The sequence below is a fragment of the Aulonocara sp. 'chitande type north' Nkhata Bay genome, linkage group LG18 (assembly GCF_057382095.1).
Source record: "Aulonocara sp. 'chitande type north' Nkhata Bay isolate Kocher_YH1m ecotype deep benthic linkage group LG18, A_spYH_male_GT1.1, whole genome shotgun sequence".
Lineage (NCBI taxonomy): Eukaryota > Metazoa > Chordata > Actinopteri > Cichliformes > Cichlidae > Aulonocara > Aulonocara sp. 'chitande type north' Nkhata Bay.
Genome location: NC_141361.1, coordinates 38118580 through 38144999, shown reverse-complemented (window position 1 = coordinate 38144999; position 26420 = coordinate 38118580). Strand labels below are relative to the sequence as shown.

Here is a 26420-nt window from a genome sequence, read left to right as displayed (position 1 = left end):
CTGCAACTCAAGTCAGGACTTTGACTAGACCACTCCAAAGTCTTCATTTTGTTTTTCTTAAGCTATTCATAGGTGGACTTGGTGTGTTTTGGATCATTGTCCTGCCGTACAACCCAAGTGCGCTTTCAGCTTGAGGTCATGAACAGCTGGCCGGACATTCTCCATCAGGATGCTTTGGTAGACAGCAGAATTCATGGTTCCATTTACCACAAGTCCTAAAGCAGCAAAACAGCCCCCGACAATCACACTACCACCGCCATTTTTACTATTGGTAATAATGCTCCTTTTCTGAAATGCTGGGTTACTTTTACACCAGATGTAAAAGGACACACACCTTCCAAAAAGTTCAACACTCTCATCAGTGCACAGAGTATTTTCCCAAAAGTCTTGGACATCTTCAAGATGTTTTCTGGCAAAACTGAGACAAGCGTTTATGTTCCTTTTGCTTAGCAGTGCTTTTTGTCTCTGAGCTCTGCCATGCAGACCATTTCTTATGGTGGAGCCATGAACGCTGACCTTAACTGAGGTAAGGGAGGCAGTTCTTTGGATGTTGTTCTGGGGTCTTTTGTGACCTCTTGGAGTTGTTGCTGCGCTCTTGGGGTAATTTTGGTCAGGCAGCCAGTCGTGGGAAGGCTCACAACTGTTCAGTGTTTTCGCCATTTGTGGATAATGCCTCTCACTGTGGTTTGCTGGACTCCCACAGCTTTAGAAATTGCTTTATAACCTTTTTGAGCCTGAGAGATCTCAATTCCTTGGTTTATCATTTGATCCTTAATTTCCTTGGATCGCAGCACGATGTCAGGCTTTTGAGGATCTTTAGGTCTAACCCACTTTGTCAGGCAGGTCCTCTTTCAGTGATTTCTTGAATGAGAACAGGTGTTACAGTAATTAGGCCTGGGTGTTGCAAGAGACATTTAACTCAGCTTTCCAAAGATGTGATACACCAGTTAATCGGGGGTGGGGATTCACTCAAGGCCATGCTGGTTTGGATTTTCTCCCCCTTATTTAGAAACACCTTCATTTAAAAACTGCATTTTGTGTTGACTTTGTTTGATCTTTGTTTAGTATTTAAAGTTGTTTGATGACGTGAAACATTAAAGTATGATAAACAAAAGATCAAAAATCAGGAAGGGGGCAAACACTTTTTCACACTGTTGTATTTCAGGTTCTCATATTTATTATTTAATGTTTCCACTGCCACAGTTCCCACTCTGTGGGTAGCAACAAAGTGTAGACTAGCTGTGGATTTGACTGATAGCGTTCACCTTGTCTGTCACTCTCTGGATTGAAGGCTCCGTTGCAGTTGGGAACCTGCCTTTTCCCTTTTGCATATGCTTGTTTATCTCTTTCTCTCTCATATCCACTTCTTTGTTGAATGACTCATCTTTCCATCCCCTGCTTCTTTTATGGATGTCCTCTTTATCAGATACGTCTTTGCAAATGCTCTGGAAGGCTCCCTTAAAGACTCTTTTACCGTCTGAAAAGCCTTCATTATGATTTCCCATTTCCCAGGAACACCGTTTTTCCTTTGAAATGGTCTGCTTCTGAAAAGCGACCTTTTCCCTAAATATCTGTTCTTGTGCTGTCTGAAAAGCATAACTCTGCCATTCCATCACCCCCATCTCTACCTGCTCTGTAATTTAACAGTCTTGCACTTTCATTTGGAATCCCATTCTCATTTCTCCTTTAATGTTTCTTTAAAGTGATACTGAACCCAGAATCTATTGCTTAAGTATGAAACATCCAGATTCTGCATTCTTTACAGGTGGCTGTAAAAGCATTACAGAAAGTGTGCAACAAAAACCAGTTTAGATCCGAGCTTGATCAGGCAGAGAAAAAAGTAGACCACAGCTTAGAGATGCTCCAAGTGTCAAGGGTTGAGAAATGGTTGTGGGTTTGTTCGTATATAGCATGTTATTCAGTATGTCTCAAGCACACTTTTCTTTTGCTTTCTATGTAACATTTGCACTCTGATGAACATGCAAAGGACTCAGTGTTCAGAATGTTGCCCAAGGTCACTTTGGCACAAAGATTGGAGCAGCCATAGATAAAAACACTAACATGCTGATTAGCAGATACCTTGCTCGAGCTCCTTGAGCCACAGCCACACTTTGCAGTTGCAGGCAAAAGGAACACAAACACAGACTCATAGACAGGCAGATGAAAACAAACAGGTCTAATTAGGGAAAGTATACACAGCTGGGGAAAAGTAAAACAGGTGCAGTCAACAGGTGATAAATCTGTGATCTATCAATATTTTCTTACGTGATTTTGTTTATAATTAAAGAAGAAATTTAGAAGACCTGGCTGTCTTGACAAAGTTAATAGTATGCAGTATGCACATTGCAGGTATGATTTAGAATGAGTCTGATTTGCTAACTTTTTGTCATGAATCGCTGTGCGGCAGGCAGGAGTTGGACCCAAAGTGCAGGACTCACAGACTCAGGGAGGTGAACTCAAAACTCAGCTTTATTTGCTGGCAGGGAAAAAACATACAAACTAATCTAAACTGGGAACTTGGAAAACTCACAGAGAGACACACAGGGAGATCCACACAGCAAGAGGGACGACGTCACGCCGAACAGAGGGAGACGCAGACAGAAATACACAGAGGGTTAACGAGGAAAGTGGGAACACACGGGGAACACAGGTGACACTGATAATCATAACGAGTCAGGGCGGGGTGAACTGAACATGACATGTACAGGCGTGAGAGTCACAAAGTAAACAGGAAGTGCACAGAGGTTCAGACAGGAGGAGAGAGAGCACGGGGAAAACACAGACATAACGGGCTGGGGAAACATGAAACAACCACAAAGGAGAGACGAGGGCTCACAGATACACAGAGGGGCACACAGGGGGTAAAAGCCATGAAGGGAAAACACTTAGGGAACAACACAACAGGGCAACTCAGAAAACATGGCCTAAATAAGGAACAAAATACAAACATACAAGAAAACTAAGAACACTGGGCCAACATGGCCCAGGACCATGACACTTTTACACCATAGTAAGAACAAAGCCGGCTGGTGTGCACATGCAGTGATTTTACATGCTGGACAAGAATGTTGTCACATATTTGTAAACGAGGTCAGTGGCTAGCAACTCAAAGATCGTGTCTCCCTAAAACTACATTCTGTTCATAGTATGTTGTTTTTCTTTCTTTGGGCCTTTTACCTGATATTACCTGATATTATCAATGCAACAGGTGGGTTTTGCCCATCCTGGAGTGGCAGCGTCTGTGATGGTGTACCTGGCGTCAGATGGATCATGGTCTAGGGAGCAGTGTCGACGGACAGTCACCATTCTCCTCTCTGACACCGCTGACAGGAACCACACGTTAGGTACTTCATTTGTAATCTTTCAAACACAGTTAGAACGCAACAGACAATTCAGCAAAAACTAAGGTCTGTATCTTTGAAACCTTTCCATTTCTTCAGGCACGCATGACCTCTCATGCCATCGAAACCCATTGGTGGTGAACGTGACCCACGACCTCTCTCAGCCATTCTTCCTCACGTCCTCTGTTATCCTCCTCCTTTCCTCCCCCACTGTGGCAGTGGGAGGGGTAGCTCTGAGGACCTCCTGCCACTTCAGCACCTTCGCCCTGACCGGGTGCGCATCAGAGGGTGGGCTCTCCCACAACTATCTACTTAACACACACACACATCCAAACGTGCACACACGCTACAGACAAATAGCCAAAATTCGACCTTCCAAAAGTTACCATCTGGGATACAAGTATTGATCAGAGGACGTTGGGACAGCTTTTTGTTTCTCCTGCATGTCTCCCTGCCTCTTATCCATCTACTTTTCTCCTTTCCTCCCTCCACCCCTGCAATAGCTGTCTGAGGCAGCCATGTCAGGTTGACAGCTGTAGTTCTCCTCATATCGAACACGCCTCTGTCAGGTAGGTCATTTGGAATGAAACTGAATAATTAGAGAGCTGAAGCAACAAGCAAAAGAACTATCTATATATCAGTGTGTCTCTGTAGGTGTACAGGAGGAGGCGAGGCCTATCGCTGCACTGTTCAGTGCCACAGAGGTTTCAGTATTACAGTTCTCAATGGCAGATGGATCCCACCCCACCAGGTAAACTGGATATTGTGTTGCTTTATCACCAAATGTTGAATGTTAACTTATCATCTTGATCTTATCATTAAAAAAACCCTTTTTGCTCTGCATTTATCCTACACTGGGAACTGGATCTGAAACAAGCCCATCCATTTATGACAGAATTGGCCCAACAAATGCTCCAATCTGACCCACTGGAGGGCTTTTGATGTGAAGGAGGCAATAAATGTTTGGACTTAAATATATTTGAATCAGTTTAATACATTTAATATGTTTTATAGCTTTTCCTGCTGATAAAGACCTCCCTACATACTATATCAAAGTAGTTAAATAATAGATAAACAATTAAATAAGAAAAATGTTCATGTTTTCTCACTGTTGACTATAGAAATGCACGTTTTGTTTTGTTTTTTACAATTGGTTCACAAAAAAATGACATTTTCTGTTTCATAATTACATAATAATCTGGGAAACTGGTTACAAAAACTGTTTTGAAAATGTTACACATTTTATTTCTTACAATTTGCTGTTGAAATTGTTTGTCTATTTCTTATATTAAGATATCTCAGTTTTTCACTGACAGAGAGAAAGATCACTTAAGATCAAAGTGTGCCCACAATGTAAAATGGTTTTGACAGCCCTGATTTATGATTGGCTGTCCCTCAAAAACAAAAGGTTTGTATGTCAGGTGGGTGGGGCTGCTCTGGTCACATCTCAAGAAATGAGAGGCCTGAGATGGACATGTTATGGATATTCACTCTCAGTGAGGTCATACAGAGACACCCCCGCTAACCTCATCAGATGGGACTTTGGCCATGTTTAATATGAGCATCTATCTCTGCAACAGTATGTAAGGACCACTTACACAACTTGCTGTCCAAAAAGTAGAAGATTGTTGATGGTATTTTACTGGAAAATGTAGAAAATAATACATCCATTATTCTACAATAGTAAAATACTCTCATCACCTGCTTCACAGGTTTATTGTCTTGTCTTTTTTTCACCTTCCTGTTTTAATTTCAGAGAAAGGCAGAACTGGAGTGTTTCCATGGTTCATGGGATCGCGTCGTTAGCTGTCAGCCCATAGACTGTGGCTTTCCTGATCAGTCTCATGTCTACCACGCCATATTCAGTTGTCCTTGGGGAACCACGTTTGGCAAACAGTGCTCCTTCACCTGTGGATCACCAGCCATTTTACAAGGTAGCTCATGGCTTTACATTTCATACTTTAACTATCCTGCACACTAATGTTGCATTACCTCACAAGCAGTCAGTTTTGCAGTACCTTGCAAAACTGTCATTATTACCTCTGATCCTAGGACTTCATAACAGGGCAAACAGAGGTGAAATTAACAGTGGTTCAGTTTGACTGAGGTCTTTCCTTTTCATAACTGAATTTTGCATTGAAGCAACTGTTTCTGATCCCATGTGGTGTATAAATGGTAAATGGACTGATTCTTTCAGTGCTTTTCTCCTATCCTGGATCATTAAAACGCTTTATACAGCATGCCTCATTCACCCATTCACACAAGCACTTTTTTCCTGTGCTTTTTTAATTGCTTTCTATGTAACATTCACACTCCAATGAATGTATCAGAGAGCAGCCTGGGGTTAGCATCTTGCCCAAGGATATTTGGCATGCAGACTGGAGCAGATGGGGATCGAACCGCCGTCCTTCTGATCGGTAGATGAGCCACTCCATAGGGTGGCAATGGGGTTTTAATATAGTGGCTGTGTATGAAAGACGCAGATTAGAAATGAATAATAGTAGTAGAAATATTTACTGCAGCATAGACGGATCCACAGCAACAAGCGAAGAGTAACCATAGTTGCCACTGTCACAGGCAGGCCGAGCAGCTGCATCTGTGCTCACACCCAACAGTTGGATTCTGCTGAAGTTGGTTGTGCATTTGAAATTGAATAATGAACCCTAAACGAATCACGTAATATGTGACGTCACTTCTGGGGCGCCATACTTTCCTGCCTCAAAAATGTGGCTCGACTAAGTATTTGGCTGTAAACTATGTAAACTATCCGTAGCTGAAGCTTCATTTCTTGGCAGCATTATAAGAAATAAAACTAGAAGTGACAGTCTCAAATGTATTACTGGTTGCTGTTCCCAGTAAGACGCAAAAGAGTAATGAGTTCATAATGAGACATTTTTAATGTGGAAAACATTTTGTGATTGAGCAACTTTTTTCCCTATTTATTCATATTACTGTCTGGGAAAATTAGGTACCTAGTCTGTTGTCTTTGGGCAATTCTTGTAGATAACAAATTCAATTGAATTCATTCATTTTTATATTGTAAGGCAGGGGTGGGCAACTCCAGGCCTCGAGGGCCGGTGTCCTGCAGGTTTTAGATCTCACCCTGGGTCAACACACCTGAATCACATGATTCATTCCCAGGCCTCTGGAGAACTTCAAGACATGTTGAGGAGGTCATCTCGCCATTTAAATCAGCTGTGATGGATCAAGGAGATTTCTGTCAGAATCTGCAGATTATACAGTAAATAAAATGTTCACGTTTCTCCAACGTTGTCTTCCCCACAGTTTCACTGACATCTACGCTGGAAGCGTTCACGATGTCTTCTCCGGCGCTGATAATTGGCGTCTGTCTTGTGTCAGTGACGTAAAAGACGGATTTAATGCGACATGACCGTTGAAACAGCAGTCGCTTTCTAAAACATCAGATATGTATTGGATTCAGTACCACATACGAGAGTGACCCAGATCGGATTTGAAAATATCGGATTTGTGCCGTTCACACTGTCACGCCGTGATCAGATATGGGTCGCATAGGGTCAAAAAAATCGGATTTGATGCGCTTTCGCCTGCAGTGTGAACGTAGCCTAAAACCTGCAGGACACCGGCCCTCAAGGCCTGGAGTTGCCCACCCCTGTTGTAAGGTAAAGACTCTTCAAAAATACCAACCAATAATCAAACATAGATGAAACCTTATGAGGAAGCTGTAGCTAAAAGCTTCATCAAAAAGGAAAGTTTTAAGTTTGTTTCTGTAATTTCTATTATTTTGATGACTTTTGCTAATAATCTTTTAAACCGCTTTATGACTGAGCTGCTGGAGTTACAACAGTCTACTGATCACAGCAAAATGCTTTCACCAACTAAACTCCAGAAGATGAAGTGGTTTTAGCTCCTGACAGTCAGATATAGCTGTTTATTTAAAGCACATTTGTTCAGAAGAGCAGCTCAGAAAGGAGCATCGTATCTGCATGGTTGACTGAAATCACTTTGGAATGTTATTTACAAACTTTCAGTTAGGATTGCTCTTCCCGCTGATGTTCCATGAAGCTTTACGGCCAATTAAATATTAGGTGGTTTCATGAAACATTGCTAGCTCGGGCAGGCCAAAGTGTCAAGTTCAGCCAGCTCTCCTAGCAGATACCCTTCTGTCTGTCCTATTGTCAAATCACATTTCATCTGCTGGCTTATCTGCAGTTTGCTTTGCAGCCCACGTCAAGCCCAGAGTTTTCTGACTTAAGTGTTGTGTCCATTGTCATACCTGTTTTGTTGTGTGAATGCTGCTTCTCTCACTTTCTATTAACTTTCCATGCACATGAGGAAGTTTCAGAATAGAACCATGCCGCCAAATATAAACTGCAGATGGAATAAGGGTCCTATTTTGACTAAAGTGTTCTTGACAGAATTGTTATTGAAATTCAGGATGAACTCTGAGAGAAACATCTATATGGCATGTTCCTGTCCCCGTTGCACGCACACATAGACACCACACAACTTTCTCGTACTTAGATGCCCACAGTGTTTTTATAAAGCTCACGTGCATCAAGACCATAGAGAACAAATATTGCCTGTGGCACCCACAATTAGGACACAAGCATAGAATAACCAGTAGAGGTTATTTAGTAAGGTTATGCAATGCAGCAGCCGCTTCTTGAAGTGATTAAATGGAATGAACGTGATGTCCACACTTGTGTTGGCGGTTGGAAAGCCACAGTGAAATGTTGTAGTAGAGTCAGCAGTAAGACCCATGGATTCCTGATCTAAATACAGATTGTGCTGAAATAATTCTGTTTGTGGCTTTTGGTTCTGTGGAGTATGTTTGAAGTCCATCGTGTATTACTCAGCACTGAAAGCACACTATGAAGTTCACAAAAATATATTCAGGGTGCACCACTACAGCGGTAATGCATTTTTCATTATTCCAAAACGTGAAAAATGAGATTTCATGTTAAAGATTCATTATGGACCTAATAAAAGTTGTGAAAGGTTTAGAGTGTTACCATTCTCCACACATAACAATACTCATGCTTCACGTGGGGCCATTCAGCCTTGAAAAATATTAGCTATGGGCAACAGTGAAGTTTCAATCTGCTCATAACTGTACAAGACAGAGCTATGAAACTTTTACATACTTGTTTTTCCCCCCTGTGTTTTATTGCATATTATATTCTACTTTTATGGCTGTGCAGCACAGTTCCAGCATTGCAGGTGCTTAAGATGTTTATATATATATATATATATATATATATATATATATTAGGGGTGCAACGATACACAAAATTCACGGTTCGGTTCGATACTTTGGTGTCACGGTTCGATATTTTTTCGATACAAAAAAATGTTCATGCCCTTTTAATTTGTCATTTATTAAAATTATAAATATATATTTAAACTCAAAAGTACAGTTTTTAAATTTAACCCTAACCCTTGTGCGTGTTTTTTATTTTGACAGCGAATGCGCACCTGCGGACCACTTATGTGCAGCCCTGGTTATTTAGCTCGTCATATTGCAGCCACAGAAATTCTTTTGTCCATGAAACCATAAAGCTGCACTTTCTTTTTGCCTTATAGTCTGATTTGTCATAACTTCTCCGTTTTGTGGTAAGCTTTTCTTTGGCTGTCACTTCTTCACCCCGACCTGTCTTATTTGGCTCAGCAGAACTAAAATATATATCTGTCTGTGAAGGTTCTCAGTCATCCAGGTCATCCTAGTCAAATATAAATCCTGCTGCTTTTACACACGCACTCACATAAGCTCAGCGATTCTCTGCGCGATCAACCTCTCACATGTTTAAGCTGCGGGTGATTTCACTTGTCATGTTTGCATAGTAAGCTAACGATTAATAAGACGATGTCAGAGGAATTGGTGCACAAATTATCATCACTCACAGATCAGTGCTGTCGCTCTCTATACACAGTTCGCACGATTGCAAAGTGAAAGCAAAAAAACAAGCGCAAATTCAAACGCGATTTCAATATATCACATATTGACAGTGGCTCACCGATGCCAATGACATAATTACCCAGCTACATTTCTGAAAGAATGCAAAAGCATTGACATAGATTTTTCCTACAATAGCCCGACGGGCAGGGAAGAGATAGATTTTGGTAGCCCGACTGAAAAAATCGCTAGCCCTGGGACGTCAGGCTAACGATATTGCGAGCCCTGTATCTGATTGAGGAATCACTCATCTTTGGAAAAGAGAGTTTATTACAGAGAAATGGCTCTTTCCAAAATAAAAGCTATACTATCCGCTTCTTCTGGGCTATATTCTCAGCAGCATATTAAACATATAAGGAGAATCATGTGCTAACAGCTGTCTAAATGACTCGGCTAAAGTTAGTAGCATGCTTGTTGTTTTTGTCTTTGCACTAGGATGATGTCGGCGTAAATGTGCAGTCATATTCGTTGTGTTCCCACTAGTGCTTTCAGGTTAATCTCGTTGAAATGACCTTAACGCCACAACACGGCAAATCTCCGTTAACGAGCTACCGCCGATCGCCCCGTGCATGGGGCTAGACGGCCAACACGTTAACAAGCTAACTGCGCTAACACACTAGTTCCCACCCATGTAATTGAGCATTGCGTGGCACATCCAACATACTGTTTTACTTTAGTCCATGACTCGCTTACCTTCAGGGTCATACGTCACATGAAAACCAAAATAATTCCAAACGCCAGATCTGAATGAGAGTGGGGGAGGTCCATGTTGCAAGGAGAGCTTAACTTCTGTCTTGCTAGCTTGCCCTGCGCTCTTCCTTCTGACTATGCTGTCTGTGTTGAGCGCTCAGTGGATCTGCGCTCGACAGTGCAGCCTAGGCGGAGTAGTCGAACGCAGATTCACTGAGCGCTCAACACAGACAGCATCGTCAGAAGGAAAGTTGATAAAATAAATTACAAATGTTGTATTGTTCGATACATATGCGTACCGAACCGAAAGCACTGTATCGAACGGTTCAATATCGATACGAATATCGTTGCACCCCTAATATATATATATATATATATATATATATATATATATATATATATATATATATATATATATATATAGTCTAACCACTACGCTATCCAGCAGCAGCTTTCAAAGGAACACGAGAAGCTGGAGAAATACCAAGGGCTCAGAGAAGAGCTCGAGAGGATGTGGAGGGTGAAGGTAACGGTGGTCCCCGTGGTAATCGGAGCACTAGGTGCGGTGACTCCCAAGCTAGGCGAGTGGCTCCAGCAGATCCCGGGAATAACATCGGAGATCTCTGTCCAGAAGAGCACAGTCCTGGGAACAGCTAAGATACTGCGCAGGACCCTCAAGCTCCCAGGCCTCTGGTAGAGGACCCGAGCTTGAAGGATAAACCGCCCGCAGGGGCGTGCTGGGTGTTTTATTTATTTATATATATATATATATATATATATATATATATATATATATATATATATATATATATATATATATACACACATCTAAATATATATGTTATATATATATATATGTAGATGTGTATATATGTAGATGTATATATAGTTCTGAAGGCCATAGAGAAAAAGACTTAAGTATATACACTGGTCAAAAGAAATAAAGAAATAAATAAAGAACACGGTTTAATCATTGTATAACATTAAGTCATTAAGACTTCTGGGATATAAGTTCACGTCCAAGATATCAGTTCAAGTGTCAGAGGGGGTTGTTAATCAGTTTCAGCTGCTTTGGTGTTGATATAGTTAACCACAGGTGCACTAGATGGGCAACAATGAGACAACCTCAAAAACACAAATGTTTTTACAAGTGGAGGCTGGCTGACATTTTTTTCCTCCTCATCTTTTCTGACTGAGTTTTCGCTAGTTTTGCATTTGGCATGGGTCAGTGTCACTGCTGCTGGCATGATGCGATATCTGGATGCTACAGAGGTTGCACAGTCGGTCCAACTCCTACAGGATGGCACATCAAGACTTACTGTTTCTCCCAGCACAGTCTCAAGAGCATGGCGGAGGAGGCAGGAGAGCTGGACAGGGCTGTAGAAGGTCTTTATCCCATCAGCAGGGCTGGTATCTGCTCCTTTGTGCAAGGAGGAACACTGCCAGTGTCATACAAACTGACCTCCAAACAGGACACTGCTGGGCACTGTGGAGCCCAACTTTTAATTTGCTGTAGAATACCGGAATTGGCACATCCACCATGCCACTGATAGTCTGAGGAGACATATCCATGGAGGGATGCACAGACCTCTACAGGATAGACAACAGCACCTGCCATTAGTTATCAGGATGAAATCCTTGGACCCACTGGCAGTGAGTCCTGGCCTAATTTGGTAAGCATGCCGGCAGTTTGTGGAGGATGAAAGAATTGATAACAGTGACTGGCCCCCATGCTAGGCTGAGTAAATCCAATAGAACACCTCTGGGACATTATGTTTTGGTCCAGGTTGTACCTCAGACTGTCTGTGAGATCAGTGATGCCCTGATACAGATCTGGGAGGAGATGCGCATGTATAAAAGCACATGAAGCCACAAAAACTACTGAGTACCATTTTCAGTTCCTGTAATGACATTTCAGCAAAATGGGAAAGCCTGCTGCATAATTTAAACACCATTTTTCTGATCTTGGGATGCGGGCGTAATGCAATGGCTGCTGTTTTATCCATCTAACAGCGCACCTGCCTGCGTCCGAAGCGGTACCCCAGGTATTGTACCTCCCTCTGTTCAACCACACATTTCCTTGAATTGGCGGTGAGTCACGCTTGCCTCAGGGACTCCAGGACTGCAGCCACCCGCTGTACATGCCCAGGATGACCGGAGGCAGCATACGCAGTGTGTGAACATAGCACCCGGTCCATGAGCTGCTGGAAAGTGGTTGGGCTCCAAACAAGCCGATTGGAAGTGTGGGAAATTGGTGCAAACCATACAGAGTAGAGAAAGCCATTTTTTCCTTGGACTCTAGAGACAAGGGAATTTGCCAGTAGCCCTTGGTTAAATCCAGCTTCGTGAAAAAGCCAGCAGTGCCAAACCAGTCCAGGTAGCTCTCTGACCTGGGGAATTGGGTAGGCATCATACTGCGACACCTCATTCACTTTGCAGTAGTCGACACAGGAATATACTGACCCATCTTTTGTCACTATGGGACACAATGGGGCTACACCATGCACTGTGTGTCTCTTCTGTTATTTCCAGCTTTAGTATTTCAGCCAGTTCGTTCTGAACAATTTGTCTTTTATGTTCAGATAACCTGTAGGGCTCTGAACGCATCGTCACACCAGGGCGTGTTTCAAAATGGTGCTCTATGAGTGTGACCGGGCAGGGGGGTGATATCTGCAAAACATTATTGCAATGTAGCAATATCCATTCTTTCAGCCTGTGTGAGATAGTTATCACCACGGAGGAAGGATGGTATGGTGGAATTTGGCAACTCCGACCCCAACTCATCTCTTTCCTTCACCAAGCTCACCAGAGAAGTGGTTTCAGCCTCTCTCCGTGCTTTTAGGAGGCTGAGGTGATATATCTGTGTGGCTCCTCACTTGTCTGACTGTACCACTTCATAGTCTTTTTAAATGGCTGGGTGGTTCACCAGCTGACATTCCGGGCAGAACACACACCATTGGCGCACATCCGCCTAGATGCCTGGCCAATAACATCGGGCCATTATTTGTTCCAGAGTTTTATCATACCCCATATGCTCCATCATAGGATAATAGTGAGCTGTTTGGAAAATCATTTTTCCAGCAGCTTTTTGGCACCAACAACTGGGCGTGTTCCTTTTCTGTGCAAGTGTCACGACTCACTCGATACAGCCTATCTTTAAATGATACAAAATGTGAGCAGGTTAGTGCTGCGTCATGGTGCACCATGTGACCACCAGTTCCTATCACTTCGTCGAATGCTGAGCATAAGGTGTCATCATGAGACTCCTCTAGTCAGGAGCTGGCAGAAAGTCAGCGTTGAATAGCGCCACATCTGAGTGTAACACAGACACAACATGCCGTCATAGGTCGTGAACGCATCCCCACACACTACCCCAACCGATTATTAAACCCCGCCCAATCTGTCCAGATTAAGGGATGCGTCAGATCGAGGGTGTTTGAGGGCCAGTGACATAGAGCACCTGATCCACCTCCATCGGTGGGTACTCTCAGCTGATGTATCCTGGTTGCCTGCACTTCCAGCACTCCTGGCCCGGCGTTCTTGTGGTTTCTGGTGGGTGGGGCGCAGCGTCTACAGCTGCCAGGACATGTGGAGAGACCTGCAAGAGAGACAGAGTTAGCGTCCCATGGCTGTAGACGGGAAGATGACTGCCCCGCAGCTTCCAAAGCTATAGCAGAGGTGGGGAACCTCCTCGGGGCCGGAACCAGGCGACTCTCCACTGCTGGTTGCACTGCCTCCTCTGGCCGTGCTGCCACGTGGTCTTCAGCTAGTGTGACCGCTGCATGCAGGCTTGCGGGCCGATGGCAACTGACACACTGTGCTGTCTCCCCTGGAAACCCCTCAACAAACTGCTCCTGGACCACCGGATCCAGCTACTGTGCCTCCTCTGGTGACGGTCCCGGCTGAAGCCATCGGACCGCTGCATCATGGAGCCGCGGAGCAAACGCAAAGGTCTGATCTTTCACCCCCATTCCACTGCCGCAAAATTGCTGCCAGTGAGAGGACAAGTAGGTCCAGGATGGCTCCACGCACATCTTCGAAGCTACATCTAGACGCCAGTGGCAAGCTTGAGCCTCCCCCAACAGCAGTGGCAACAGCACCCATTCCGCTGCCGGCCGATGGGCCACTGCCCCACCCCTCTCCTGCAGCTGAGCCACAAACTACACATTGAGCACAAATTCAATACAACAGTCATTTGGAACTGCTTTTATTATAGTGTAAAGGCCTACAATATTAGAGCGAGAATACCAGTGATCTCTGAACCTTAAGGTTTTTCTTAATTTTCATTAAACATTATTATCATTCAATTAAAATAAGAAGTTCTGCTATATTCATGCAGTCAAATAAACGTGAACATAACAAAGCTAAGTACACAACTAACCTAGCTGTTTGGCTCTACTTTAAAATTCTCTGGAGATCTTAAAATCCTTCACCTCCCCTCTGCCTTCCTCTCCCTCTCTCCTCCCTAGGTGACAGTGACAGATTGGTGTGTTTGGAGGACGGGCTGTGGTCTTTGCCAGAGGCCTACTGCAAGATAGAATGTCCAGAGGTGCCAAGCATATCCGATGCCAAGCTGCTAACAGCAGACTGTCTAGCTTCAGGGCACGATGTTGGCTCTGTCTGTCGTTACAAATGCAACCCAGGCTTCTATGTGTTAGGGAGCCTCAAAAAGAAGATACGACGGTAAGTTGGGCAGAAATGCTGGCAGTACAGTCAACAGAGTAGCATTAGTCAAAGTTCATTCACTATTTAAGTATTAATTGCAGCATAAAGCTTGAAACACGCACAAAAAAATGTCTTCTTATTCTAATTCCAGGCGTTTCGTCTTCTGAATGATTCCTTAAATTATCAATGGGAAAACTTTTTATTTCAGGCGTTTACTTGTTATATCCAAATGGGACACTAGTCAGCATAGACAAACCAAATTAAATACAGTGTTTAATTACACATGCCTCCATGCGTAATGGAGGAAATTCTCTCTTTTCCTTTACTTTACAAGATTCCCATTACGCACTAGTTCATAAAATTAGAATCTTTGCTTTAGATTTCTTTTCTTAATCACTGTTGTAACAATGCATCCCATGAACACCCAGAACCCAAAGGGGAAAGTTTTAAATATCAATGAGTATACAGCTTTTAAGAGGTATTCTTTGGCCCATCATCCACATACCTATATTCAGTTTGGGAGCAAACTCACATTAGGGTCCAATAAAATATGTACTGCTGCTAACTGGGCCTCGTCATTCCTTTGCCAGTTGTATTCCCCAAGTAACTGCTCATTACTGAAAACAGATCCCATGTTTATAATGAAATGAGGGTCTCCTAACAGGAGATGCAGCCTGTGGCGTAAGTTTATGTCCTCCTTCAGGAGTCGGCTTTCTTCACACATTTCAGACGGCGTTGGGGGGTCAGGATGGTCTTGTATTTGAAAGCAGATTAATAAATACCAAACAGAAAGGCTATTTGATATCATAGAAAGCTTGCTAGTGATTCTAAATTTACCACAGATATGAATCTGAGTGGGATCCGTTAGCCTGTCCAGGATGTGCCCCGCCTCTCGCTCTATGACATTTAGATTGGATCAGTACAAGAAAATGGATGGATGGGTAGATGAATGGATGGATTTTACCCCAAATTTCTTTGCAATCCAATGAACAACTTTTTATTTGGAAGTTCCATTTGCAGCTGGGTGTCTTTATGAGTTATGCTTCCTCCGACATGAGTGAACATTTTAATAACCCCTGATGCTTTATTAGTTCAGCATGTGAAAGTAAAAGGCAGCCGCTATTAAAGAGCTTTAAACAGGCTTTTTACTTTTACCTTTGACAGATGTACCCACATAAATATTATAACACACACTGTTGCATTTACACCCAACATGCAGCACACAGGAAATATTGTTTACACTGTTGTGTGTTCAGCGTTTCTTACAACACGTGCTTCAGTACATCCCAACATTTTTCCATGTAATGTGTTCAGTTGTCTGGTCAATGTCTCATTTGTAAACCTTCCTTATAGCTTCACGCAAAACAGCAGTGTGTGTTAAACTGGATGAGGTCTTGTGATAATTCGGGTCATTGAGAGATGTGTGTATTACCTGTTGTCTCTAGGAAGCACTTCAAGATAGAGTGTCTGGAAGGAGGGCAGTGGGAGGAAACTGGCTGCGAGCCGATATCGTGCCCGGCCCCACCTGATCTATTCCAGGGCATGTACACCTGCACCAATGGCCTGTACTATGACACCGTTTGCACCCTTCAGTGCTCGGACACAACAAAAAATGTAAGGTTTCAACAGCTGTTAATTTATTTAACACCTCAAAGTGCTTGTACACAGTCATGACTAGCAAAACGCTTTTAGATCGATCACAAGGAGAGTGATTCTGAGTGTCAGTTGAGTTCGCTAAGCTGCATGTTGTTAAATGTTTTGTCAAAAAGCCGAAGAAAAAAGTGGTCTAACACCTCTACTCCAAGTCATGCTGTACAAGTCAGTTTCACAAATCACACAATGCCTGACTCCTAACATGGTACAGTAACTGTGACAGTGTTCATGGCTAATGCATTAGTATTGCCCCAGACTTCTAGAGGAATAATTTTGGGGTCACCCAGGAGCTCTTATGCAGGGTAAGTGAAGTGTGACAAAACCTCAACAATGGCTGTCATTGTAAATGTTTAAAAATGTGTCCTGCCAGCAGGAGTCCAGACTGTGGACAGCATCATGGTCAAACCAACTCTGAATGCTCTGAACAAACAATGCTTTTTTAAATAGAAAACACACTTAACACAAAATAATTATTCTAAAAAGCAATTAAAGTTTTTCATATAGGAAGGTGCAGATTCACACAGGAGATTAAAAAAGATCCACTTCGGTGATGACTAAGAGAAAAGACGGGATTAAGTGCATGTAATCTACACGGGCATAAACAATGAGAAAGACAGAAAATAACAAATATAAAACACAGCAGACAAGAAGACTCATATCTTGCAGAGAAAAACGGATACTGCCCCAACATTAATATTAAAATCTAATAATACTGTTGGTTCACGTTTTTTGCAATATTGACCTCTGCTACTTCCATATAACACAAATGATACAGAAGGTTTACAGAGTTCACATATTAACTTGGAAAAACCTGATCAGCATTAATTAACAATACTGACTGTCAATTAACAATTTATTAACAATAGTTTAAAGGCAATAAATAAACATTACGTATTAAACGAGTCAAAATGGTCACAAAGTGAATTACAAAATAAATCAGCAAATCAAATTTTAATACTGACTCTTATCTTTTTAAAGGTAAATCTTTTAGATCAGCGGTCCCCAACCACCGGGCCATGGAGCGGTACCGGTCTGTGAGTCATTTGGTACCGGGCCGCGAGAGTTGAGGCCTGGGTGTGAGATTCATGGTTTTCAGGGTTTTTATCATTGGTTGTTTCCCTGTGTCTTTTGCCGTGTGTTATGAATAAATCTTCTTTTTTGGGGGGGAGTGGTACTGCTTTTATTTTGTTGTATTTATCCGAGACACCTGAAAGGGCCGTGAAAATATTGTTGGACATGAACCGGTCCGTGGCGCAAAAAAGGTTGGGGACCGCTGTTTTATGGTAAATGGCCTGTACTTGTATAGTGCTTTACTAGTCCCTAAGGACCCCAAAGCACTTTACACGTTCAGTCATCCACCCATTCACACACTGGTGATGGCAGCTACGTCGTAGCCACAGCCACCCTGGGGCGCGCTGACAGAGGCGAGGCTGCCGGACACTGGCGGCACCGGGCCCTCTGACCACCACCAGTAGGCAACGGGTGAAGTGTCTTGCCCAAGGACACAACAACCGAGACTGTCCGAGCCGGGGCTCGAACCGGCAACCTACCGAATACAAGACGAACTGCCAACTCTTGAGCCACAATCGCCCACTAGATCACTACAACATCCTGATTTGGATTGGTGAAACTCACATCATTTTCGCTTACATGTGACATCGCTCCTAGGATTCAGCTCTGTGGAATAACTGAAATTCAGATTTCACATACAGTTTTGTTTCTTCTACAAATTCCTACAAACAGCCATGAACCTGTATTTCCACCAAGTATTTTGTTGCTATAGTGAGATTCATGTGTATACATGCAAAAATGCCCAAACTGGGACAAGTGTAGACTTTCCATTGTGGATTTTAATGCCTGTATTTGTTTCCAGATTGAAATTCGCTGCACTAAGGATGGAGAATGGACAGCAGAATTTGTCATGTGTCCCAATCTCCAGGGATCTTGTTCTGCTCCTCCAGATCTCAACTCTGTGGAGTACAGCTGTGACCATGGGATGGCTGTTGGTGAGTGTGACCTTTAGATTTTCATTCTTTCTGTGAAACTAAATGAAACCATATATATCCTTTTTGGCTTATCTGGATGGACACTACATTTTTTCTACTTTATTATAATTCTTAGACTTCTACATTATTGTGTTTCTCATTTTAACTTTTTTTTAGGTGCTGAATGCTACCCAATATGCATTATGGCTGTAGACTTGGACCTACATGACCCGGTGGTTCTGCCCAATGGTACTACAGTCAAGTCTTTGAAACACTGGATGGTTCCCAAAAAAGTTCAGGTGAGATACCTTTGGAGTAGAGTATCGGTATACTGGGGGAATGTTTTTTAATTAAAGTTCAACACATACCCAAACATGGAGTGTCCACATCCTTAAACAGGAGATCTTCTGGTCTTGTCCTCTACGTGCTGAAATGTTGTGATGAATGACGAAATGCTGAATTGAAAAAAGTTGTTTGTACTTTACTTTGCATGTCATCATTTTCCAAATCAAAGCAACCCAGATCCAAACCATAGATTTCTAGGATGGTAGATTTACCTACTGCCTCTTAGAGAACTACTCGATCCCAAGTGACGTCCCAGATTACATAACTTGACTAGTGTGACTAGATTTTTTTGGTTTTTCCAAGATCAGCAAAACAATATATGGTAACACGCACAATGTTGGGTTAAAATAGTTCCTTTCCATCATATTTCAGACATTGTGTTTATTTTCTCAAGAAAAAGTAGAAACTTTGGCACGATGTCACAAACTGGCTCAAGGTATGTGACAAAGAGGGAGTCCACACAAGAAGTTTACTCAAATAAGAAAATTTGTTGTTACTGGAAGGTTGATGCCAGGTAAAGTGGAAGTTAGTAGTCCTTCTGAACCAGCTTTTATAGCCTGGAAGGCCAAGGTGAGCTGGATCAGCTGACAACCCCTCCCTCAGCCAGCCAATAACCACCCAGTGTAGGCCAGGAGGTCCTTTGTAAATGTGACACCCCTCTTGCCGTCTCAATGTCACAACAGTAGTTTTTACAGCGTAGCTATTGTTTCTTAAATGCTGGTTTGAGATACAGTTTACCTGACTCACGCTTGATGCATATATAATATTCATACTTTCAAGGTTCATTGATTAATGTTGAACTGTGATCGCAACTTGCATAACTGGGTGCAGCTGTTAGGTTTTTATGATAAGTGATGAGCTTGAATGTGGTGAAAAATAACATGTTGTGATTGGTAAAAAATAACCACAACTGAGAAAGACATTGTGGTTTTTGCTACCATTTGGAAGCGCACGGTAGGTGTTACAAAACTGCTGTTGTTTTGCTCACTTGCTGCCAAGCGACTAGTCCAGAGCAGCGTGAAAGCTGATACGTTGACAAACAGTGCAGAGATTTTTACACAAAAACACCCATCAGGATGAATAATGTGTCCAAACATCTGGTGCACTTAACAAAAGCATGAAGTAAACTGAGCTACTGCTCCAGACTGATTCACCTTTAATGATAAGCACAAAAACTAAGATTGTTCACGGTTTGAAGCCAAGGAAAATAAAATGCTGAGCACTTGCTGCCATACATTTTGCATCAGAAGTCGCATGTCTTCTCTTTCTCACTTGTCCAGAGATAATATTATATCTCTGATTCCTCAGAGAGTCTTTTGCTACCTAAGTACTTGAAATCACACTCTTGCAACCCAAATTTTTGACAATAGTCTTCCCTATTATCATCAATCAATCAATCAAATCTTTATTTTGAACTTTTATGTAAGTAAGTGTTAATGCACATACAAAAACAAAAAAACAAAAGAAAACATGAAATCAAAGAACGCCTGGGGTCCGTTCTTAGTACCTCGCTTACTACATCCAAGATCAAATCATCGCGCTAACTTTGAGCTTGCCATTCCGGTTCTCCGAACACACCTGTTGTTGACGATTAGTACAGCTGGATGAAGTAATGTGAGATCACTGGGTGGCTTAACAGGGGCTACGCATCGATAGTAGAAACATTGATCGGCAACCCTTTGATTGGTCGGCGAAAATGTCGAAGGAGCGCGCTCAGTATTTTTCGGCAGCAGAGCAAGAACTCTTGATTGAGGGATTTCAGGAGTTTCAGAGTTTAATTAAAATGCAAGGGAACACTGCAAAGGCTGCAAAAGCAAGGAGAGAGGGCTGGCAGGAAGTTGCTGACAAATTAAACTCGTAAGTAATTTAATAATAACAATAATAATGGAGTGGATTGATATAGCGCTTTTCAAGGCACCCAAAGCGCTTTACAATGCCACTATTCATTCACTCTCACATTCACACACTGGTGGAGGCAGCTACGGTTGTAGCCACAGCTGCCCTGGGGCAGACTGACAGAAGCCAGGCTGCCATATCGCGCCATCGGCCCCTCTGGCCAACACCAGTAGGCGGTAGGGTAAATTTATTATATTATATTACATTATATCCTCTTTCACATTAGAGTCACAACAGGACCCACTAGAACATGGGAACAAGTAAAAGGGAAATATAAGAATATTCTACAGAATGGTAATATTTATCACTTATATTGCTTTTAGTCTCTTGGAAAGAGACCCTGGAATAATCTGTTTGTTTATAACAGCAACCAAGAAAAGGGCAGAGCAAAAAAAGACAGGTGGTGGTCCTGCACCCCCTCGTCAACAAGTTGGTTAAGTGAATAATACCCTCACGGGAAAATCGATATCTCTATGAGCACACTGTCGCGCTGAGCTAAAGGATCCTGTCTGTCCCGCAATATACGCTGAATTCTGAGGACTCTCCTTATCAATCTTGCACCTTCCGCAATGGGTTGCTCGCGTATACGTATTACTACTCTAAAATATGAATTACATCTGAAATAATCAAATACATGAAATAGAATGATTAATAGTACATTTCCCTTTTTTTAGGATATGACCTGTATGTATCTGTATGGAATCAATAAAAGGATCAAGTGCTGCATTATCTTTAGTTACATTGATAATATTTATTTATGGTAAAACAGTGGTGGAATATCGCTGTTGCTTTCGTATACATGAAGCGGACATACCTGAGTGGCCGTGATCTAATCCTGTTTACATAAAGTAAACCTGCTCCCGAGCAGGTTTACGCTTACGGATCTGTTGCTATGACAGCAAGTCCCGGAGGAGCTTCGGAGAACCGAACGATCCAAGATCACGCGAAATCGTCAACAATCAAATCCAGGTAACTTACTTAGCGAGGTACGAAGAACGGACCCCAAGATGCTAAACACATAAAGGCTGATATACACCATTGAGCCCTGCTCTCAAAAACTAACTGATATAACTGATATTATCGATTTAAGAAGTTAGTGCTGAAAGTTGAACATTTTTAAAACATGTTTAACACCATCTTTTGTCAGTAAGGAAAATGACATCGTGTGGTTGGTTAGTTACGGCTAATAGACTTATATTCGTTTATGTTAGCTAACTAGTGACAGAATTGATAACTCAGAGGAAATATTTGAATAGTACCTCTGGGCAAAACATACCCATCAGTGGAGGAGACTGATGGGTATGTTGAGAAAATGATATTCTTAAACAACTATTCAGTTCAATTCTGTTTTATTTACACAGCGCCAAATCACAACAGTAGTCGCCTCAAGGTGCTTTATATTGTAAGGTAGACCTTACAGTAATACATACAGAGAAAAACCCAACAATCACATGACCCCCTATGAGCAAGCACTTTGGCGACAGTGAGAAGGAAAAACTCCCTTTTAACAGGAAGAAACCTCCGGCAGAACCAGGCTCAGGGAGGGGCGGGGCCATCTGCCACGAGTGGGGGTTGGGGTGAGAGAGGAAGACAGGATAAAGACATGCTGTGGAAGAGAGACAGAGGTTAATAACAAGTATGATTTAGTGCAGAGAGGTCTGTTAACACATAGTGAGTGAGAAAGGTGACTGAAGAAGAAACACTCAATGCATCATGGGAATCCCCCAGCAGCCTACACCAGCATAACTAAGGGAGGATTCAGCGTCACCTGATCCAGCCCAACTTTAGCCAAAAGGAAAGTTTTAAGCCTAATCTTAAAAGTATTAAAAAGAAATACATGTTCTGTGATTTATAAGCCGATATATATGAGTTTATTCATCCAACCATTCTTTTAACCACTTGTCCAGTTCAGCGTGAGTATCCAAGCTGTCATTTTACAACAAATGTGGTACACGCTGGAGATCGTCAGTCCAGAGCAAACACTGAGTGATATTTGGGTTGCTAGGTTAGGTGTAAACCTAACCTAGCAACATGAATGCCTTTGGATTTTGGGTGGAAACTAGTACCCAGAGAGAACCCACACAGCTACAACGAGGCCCCACACAGAGTAACAGTAGCTAAAAAGCTATGCAGCTATCATAAGCAATACATTTGTACACATTTTTGCATTTTTAAATAGTAATAGTTGAAGAGGAATTACCCTTTTTTTTTTTCTACATTCAGGTTTCAACTCCTCAGTCATGAAATTTTAGATTTGAGATCTTTTTGGTGGCTTTAAGTGTTCATTTAAAGTCCTAAATTGAGACCATAACATGTGCTCAAAAGTAATATGTTGCAGTGTGTTTAGTTAGTAAAGAAAACACAGAAATATCAGTTTAATTTTCAACAGAAACCATTTCAAGTGGTCTGTAAGTAACTGAGAGTGTCTAAAAATTAATCTCTGTCAAACTGCAGCTGACATTTTCCAAATTCATCATAGAATGAGCTAATGTGTTTCATATCAGGTATCTGATTGAATCACTGGCAAGATAGTATCTTTAGGAGTTTTTTAGAAAACATTTTTATTCCCAGCTGCATCAGCTAATCACCCAGCAAAATTCACTACATGTGTATGCGACTGTGTCCGTTATCATTCAGGACTTGTTGGATTACTGGAAATCGCAGGCAGATAGTGAGAGTAAAGGTTCCAGTTGACGTCAAGCCTTTTAGGAATTACACACATTTCTCATAGTGTATACACAGTGTATACAAGTCGCCATGAAAAAAAACAACTTGGAATGTCAGCTCATGGGTCTGAGTTACAGGGTTGTTTTGCTTCAAAGGCGGGTCATGTTACTCAATCTTAGGAGTCGCTTCTACGTTAATGCTGTTGCAAACAGTGCTCCAGTTTCGTCTTACTTTTGGGTGGTCAGTCAGCCCACCAGCCAGTTTTTCCGCCCTTGCCAAGGTCAAATAGTTGGATTGAGGTCTGGTTTCTTACGCCATATCTCTGACACTGCCTTGTGATTTTGAGGGATTGTGTTATCTCAAGTACTTCGGAATCAGGTCTCCGTTACTGGGTCAGGGTGCACAGAAAGTCACAGGGGAGGATCCACTTTCTCTGTCCATATTTGTTAGTTAGTCAGTCTGCTGTCTACTAACCACCTTGTAAATTCTTTGGGTCAAAAAATGGCAGAAGACCACAGCCTCACCCAAAATTAACCGCAAAATATTGACTTTTGCATTTCCTTAAGTTGTAAAAAAACATGATTTTTCTCGCATGACAAATACTTCAAAAAGACAACAAATATTCATAATGTACTGCACATGTCTGTGAAAACAATAGGATATCTATGGCTTCCAGTCAGAATGAATGCAAGATGTAGTTTTATTCATTTTTATACGGTTCAAGGCAAGCGAGGAAAATTGACTTCCTGCGAAGACAGTAACTGTAATCTGACTACAATATTAGGAATGGAATTTCATTGTAAGCACACAGGGGCCAGGTTTTACACACTGTGCTGTTTTCTTGTGCTTTCTTTAAGTCATCCATAGGTCAAACGCACAATTTTGCACACAAGACACTAAAATAATATTAACGAGTAGGATTCCTTTCATCATGCTTTAGCCAACTACTGGTCACTCTAAAACGGATTAATTCTCATCTAACCCCAACTTTTTAGACGGCATCCAATAATAATCTAATCGTTGCAGTGACATGCGGTCATTTTTACGAAAAGGGAAGCAGAGACGATGACTGACTTCATGTCAGAACATGCTGTAAAGCTCTATGCTCCAGTGTAAGAGTCTTACCTGAGAGACAGTTCTCAACATAATAACGCTGATAACAAAACAGTCATGTTACCAAGCCCGATACAATATCAATGAAAAATAAAGGTGGTGTATTAGTGAAACAGCTGGTCAACCATGGGATTAACGTGACAGTGCTGGTGAGGTTCTGCACAAGTTCAATTTGATAGTTTTATTAAACTGAGCACGACAGGCACTGATCTCCATCATGAAGGCTTTCTTTGCTAATGTGCTTCTCTACATTACACATTGGCTTCGGTGGTTAGTAAGAGAAAACTGATAAAATTATTAATCACATGGTGCTTTTTTACTTGCTGATGCTTACTTTTACTCCCGACAATGTGAAGAGTAACTGATCTCAGAACAGTGAAAGCAGAGCCAGCAGCAGTTTGTCTAGCATGCTAGTCACCCCTTAGCTTTCCATGATATTACATAGGCTTATCTAAAATGCACATCCACAAACAACAAGAAAAAAGGTCTTGTAGTTTATGAGGCATTGTTAACGGGGCATGGATACTGATATTAAATAAACCAGTTATGCTATAAATTTCAATAGAGTCACAGAGAAGCAGAGTTAAGTGTGCTTAAGAGACAGTAACCACCTACAGCTACAAGATAGCAGTAATGTAAAGGATGGTGCAAAGATGCCAGTAGCATTGTGACAGTGTTGTATTTGAGGTAAAAGCAGAGAGACACTCTAACTTGGGTCCGGTTAAATTTATGTCCAATTTAGGGCTTTACTAGTCAAGTATTGCCTGCCCTGCTTGCCCTGATGGAATGCCGCTGAATAGTAGTAGTCTCAAAAAATCACCGTTACATAGTCATTCCACAAGATCCATCAAATTCAGTCATAGAAGTCGCACTTCTCAACAGACAACAAAGTGGTTTTCATATTCAAAATGTGTATCAGACACTCAGTGACACCCTTCCTTTGGAGGTCAACTGAAACTCAAAAAAATTGCTATAAAAATGTTTTTGTGTCTAAGTGTAGTATTATTTTCTATGCCAAAGACTGCAGCGATCCATTTCCTGTGGCTGCATTGCTTCACTAATGTTGTTGTGTGCTTTGTTTCCCAGAGCATAGTCTGCACAGGAATGATGAAGTGGTACCCTGACCCTCAACACATTCATTGCATCCAGTCCTGTGAGGTAAGCTTAGAAGCAGCCAGGCAGTTCTGAATTAAACTTGGACATTTGAAGTAACTCTTTTCTTTTTCCTCCAATCTACTGTGCGTAATTCTATTACACACACTTGTCTTTGGTAAAGTATCAGTGAAATTCTATCTGAACATAGTGCGTCTCAAATGTGCTTTCACATGCTACGAAAGTGTAAATATCAGAAGGATCTCATTTGGTTTTGCCCATATCTCAGCACTCTGTTAGTGCTGAGATATGGGCTAATAAATCCTAAAAACAACTGCACATTTTTGGGCATAACCACATTAAATTTACTGTCTCAGACGGAGCTTTCCAGTAATACAAAACATGAAGCAAAACATGCCGTATCCCTGTTGTCATCACTACTCAAGATACTAGAGCCAGTGTGTGATGTGCTTCATTTTCATGATGACAAATCACAGGCAGAAACTGATGTTCTCACACTTTACAAGAATCCCTTTCAAATCTGGCCAAAGAAGCTTATTTTTCCAAGGGGTCCTGGCATTGCCAAATGGTGGATTGCCTGCCAAGCCTAATGGATTATCTGAAAAAGGAAAATAAATTAATCACTGGCTTATGCTAGATTTAGAGTCATTATTTAGGCAGACTCAAAGCTTAGTTTAAAAGCAGTCTACAACAAAGATTTTAAAACAAAGACAATTTTCCAGTAAATCTACGTATATTTGCAAAACATTAGTTAGAATTCTTTAATTGGGTACCTTTAATATTTCACTGTACATTATTTAGCGGGCTTTGTCATATGCTGGTGGCTAGGAATTCAATACAATAAAAAGGCTAAGCATCGTGCACAAATAGTTCAATTAAATTCAATTCAGTTTCATTTATACAGCGCCAAATCACAACAACAGTTGCCTCAGGGCGCTTTATATTGTAAGGTAGACCCTACAATAAAACATACAGAGAAAAACCCAACATTCATATGACCCCCTATGAGCAAGCACT

General features: G+C 41.8%; 1 protein-coding gene across 1 annotated transcript in view; it reads left to right on the top strand.

Annotated features, from left to right (window-relative positions):
- The window catches only part of pappa2 (pappalysin 2), an 85760-nt gene that overhangs the window by 44269 nt on the left and 15071 nt on the right, over positions 1-26420 (top strand). The window contains exons 16-25 of the mRNA XM_086271184.1: positions 3209-3344; positions 3441-3615; positions 3845-3910; positions 3996-4092; positions 5098-5275; positions 14436-14649; positions 16077-16245; positions 18158-18290; positions 18447-18568; positions 25377-25448. Coding sequence (XP_086127310.1) covers positions 3209-3344; positions 3441-3615; positions 3845-3910; positions 3996-4092; positions 5098-5275; positions 14436-14649; positions 16077-16245; positions 18158-18290; positions 18447-18568; positions 25377-25448 — 1362 coding nt within the window. The remainder of the gene's footprint in view (positions 1-3208; positions 3345-3440; positions 3616-3844; positions 3911-3995; positions 4093-5097; positions 5276-14435; positions 14650-16076; positions 16246-18157; positions 18291-18446; positions 18569-25376; positions 25449-26420) is intronic.